This window comes from Triticum dicoccoides, chromosome 5A (genome assembly GCF_002162155.2).
Source record: "Triticum dicoccoides isolate Atlit2015 ecotype Zavitan chromosome 5A, WEW_v2.0, whole genome shotgun sequence".
Lineage (NCBI taxonomy): Eukaryota > Viridiplantae > Streptophyta > Magnoliopsida > Poales > Poaceae > Triticum > Triticum dicoccoides.
Window position 1 is genome coordinate 540,475,324 of NC_041388.1, and position 2,618 is coordinate 540,477,941.

General features: G+C 48.9%; 1 protein-coding gene across 1 annotated transcript; it reads left to right on the forward strand.

Annotated features, from left to right (window-relative positions):
* Nucleotides 1–1,531: 1,531 nt before the first annotated feature.
* LOC119297770 lies at nt 1,532–2,391 on the forward strand. The gene has a single exon (XM_037575425.1). The coding sequence runs from the start codon at nt 1,587–1,589 to the stop codon at nt 2,199–2,201; it is 615 nt and encodes a 204-aa protein (XP_037431322.1). The 5' UTR covers nt 1,532–1,586; the 3' UTR covers nt 2,202–2,391.
* Nucleotides 2,392–2,618: the final 227 nt, after the last annotated feature.

A 2,618-nucleotide genomic window follows, 5' to 3' on the forward strand; every position in this document is an offset into this window, starting at 1 on the left:
CTAAACGCTACACTAAGTACCAACCAATGCCTGTAAAGAGAGAAGCTCGATTTTATATATTGTCCACGACCACTACTCGTATTCAGGTTCTTTTTCTCTCAGACCGAATTTTCGACAACTGATCAGTCCCCAGAAAATTTGGCGGTCCCCCGAAAAAATGTTGTTGCCCGAAATTTTGAATTTAAACAACAAAAACAATGTCAAATATAATAACTTTTGTGTGCATACAATATCATAATGGCATAGTTAACTTAGTGGCAGGGGCCGCGATTCTATTCCTTGTATTGTGAAATATTTTTTTCTTTATTCATGCTCATTTATAAAAATGGTCTCGAACTATAACAATGAATTGAACATGCAAACTTCTATATAAGAGAGGAGTTGAGCTGACCACTGTAACAGGAGTCACTTTCTTTTTGCTAAATTAAATATATTTAGACGATAAAAAGAATTGAATTCAAAATTCATTTCAAAGTTTTGGTAGATAAAAACTGGAATTGCCAAGATATTTTGAAACCCGGATTTTTTCCAACCCTCTCGAAAAAAATGGAACAAAAAATTCTCGCTCATGACAAAGTTTGTACGGTATGGATTAAACATTATACATTTCGAAACAGTTTTCTTAATTGCTTTTTGGTGAAAAAAGGTGAGATTTTCCGGTATCCAGTTTTTACTAGCCGAACCTGGGAAAAACAGAATCTAGGAAGAACTGCGTCTAATATAAAATCAGGTTTACCTCTTTACAGTAAGGAATATGTAGTTGGTGTAGTGGTTTGCTTGTGCATGGATGTACCCGAGGTGTATGGAGTTAAAATCCCTGTGCGTGTACTTTTTATTTTCATTTTTCACACCACCTCATGCTGACAAGTGGGACACACAGAGGGGATTATGCTCAATTAAACTAATTAAATACAAGCAAAGGGTGCATCTGCAAAGAAAAAATGCGGCGACCTGTTTCGGTCACTAACAATGGGCCGTAGTCACACTGGGGTGCCACGTAAGCGTGTGATACGTCTGAGTATGACCAAAGTGACCGTATTTGCACAAGAACGCAAGTTGAATGACCATAAATCCGTATTTTTAAAATTTTAGCACCAAACTAAACATCGAACATAAGTTCTATGACTTCCAATGATATTACCTCAATATATTATGAGACGAAGGGAGTAGCTAGGGCCAAAGGGTACCTTAACAGCCATGAATTTGCAGCCCTAACTGATATGGACACCGAAGTAGTTCCCGTAATAACCAACTAACTGATGTGCCCGCAGAGAAGCATGTGGAAATTTCGTGACCCGAATCCGGGTAGGATGCGATCGACACAAAGCGGTGGAAATAGTCGGCCTCTCCACGTTTCCACCACATCCATGTATTGCCGCGACGGCGACGCAAACCCAAAACGTGTGCTGTGCTTTTCAATCCACCGCACCCAGCCCTGCCCCCCGATCAATCTGCGGTTGTCAACGCTCATCGGGAGTACATATATACCTGCCGTGCGCCACCGCTTTCTTCCCTAGCTACTCCAGTTCGCTTTCTCCCAAAGTATTCTTTTCTTCGCACAGAGCGAGACAGAAAGAGAGGCCGAGATGAAGCTGGTGTGGTGCCCGGAGACCGCGTCCCAGGCCTTCATCGCCGGCGTCAGCGCGCTGTCAGACTCCGAGCACGGCCCCGCGGGGTCGGCGGGCGTCGCCGAGCTCGTCTCCGCCATGGTCGGGGGATGGAACGCGCAGCTCGTCGCCGAGGCGCCGGAGGTCTCGGCTCCCGACTCGGCCACCACGAGCCTCGCCCTCGCCGCCGCCGCCGGGCGCACGGGAGGCCGCTACGCCCGCGTGCTGCCGGACGAGGACGCGGACCGGTCCATGGCGGAGCTGGAGGGCGTGGACTTCTTGGTGGTCGACGCTCGGAGGCGGGACGGGGCGGCCGTGCTGGCGGCGGCCAGGCCTGGGCCGAGAGGGATGGTGGTGGTGCGCCACGGCGACGGGAGGCGGCCTGGCACGAAGGCGCTCGAAGCGTCCATGGCGGCAGGCACGAGGGTAGTGCGGTCCGTGTACCTGCCGGTCGACAAGGGCGTCGAGGTCCTCCACGTCGGCGTAGGCAAGGGGCCGAGCCTACAGTGCCGGCGCAGCCGGAGCGCGTCGAGCCGTTGGATCCGGCACGTCGACCACAAAACCGGCGAGGAGCACCTCTTCCGCCGGCCGTAAATTCAACCGCTAGCTTTCCTGTACATCAATCGGTGGTTGTAGACTAGCTAGGTGGCCATGGTCATGGTGTCCAGATTCTTTGAATCTGCCGGCATGTTTAAGCTAAGAGGGAGGGAAACTGCGGTGAGCCATCGTGTAAATAAATAAAAATAACCCGCCAACTGGCTGGTTTTCTAGCTCCAATGTGAATGATCTTCTTCTTGCTGCTCTAGAAGAGTTCCTTTGATGTGATACTGAATCATCCATCCATGTTGATGATTTCCTAAGTTCAACATCGTAGTTCATCGTTTGCTTTAAGTGTGTTCTTTGTGTTGAACTTAGTGAAAACATCTTCAAAACGTAGTATAATCGATCTAACTAGAAGGTGCCGCGCCACTCTTTATTCATAGTGCCGACAACGCAAGGGACCTCTCACTT

Coding starts and splice junctions, on each gene's coding strand:
- LOC119297770 (XM_037575425.1), top strand. CDS start 1,587: ATGAAGCTGGTGTGGTGCCCGGAGACCGCGTCCCAGGCCTTCATCGCC.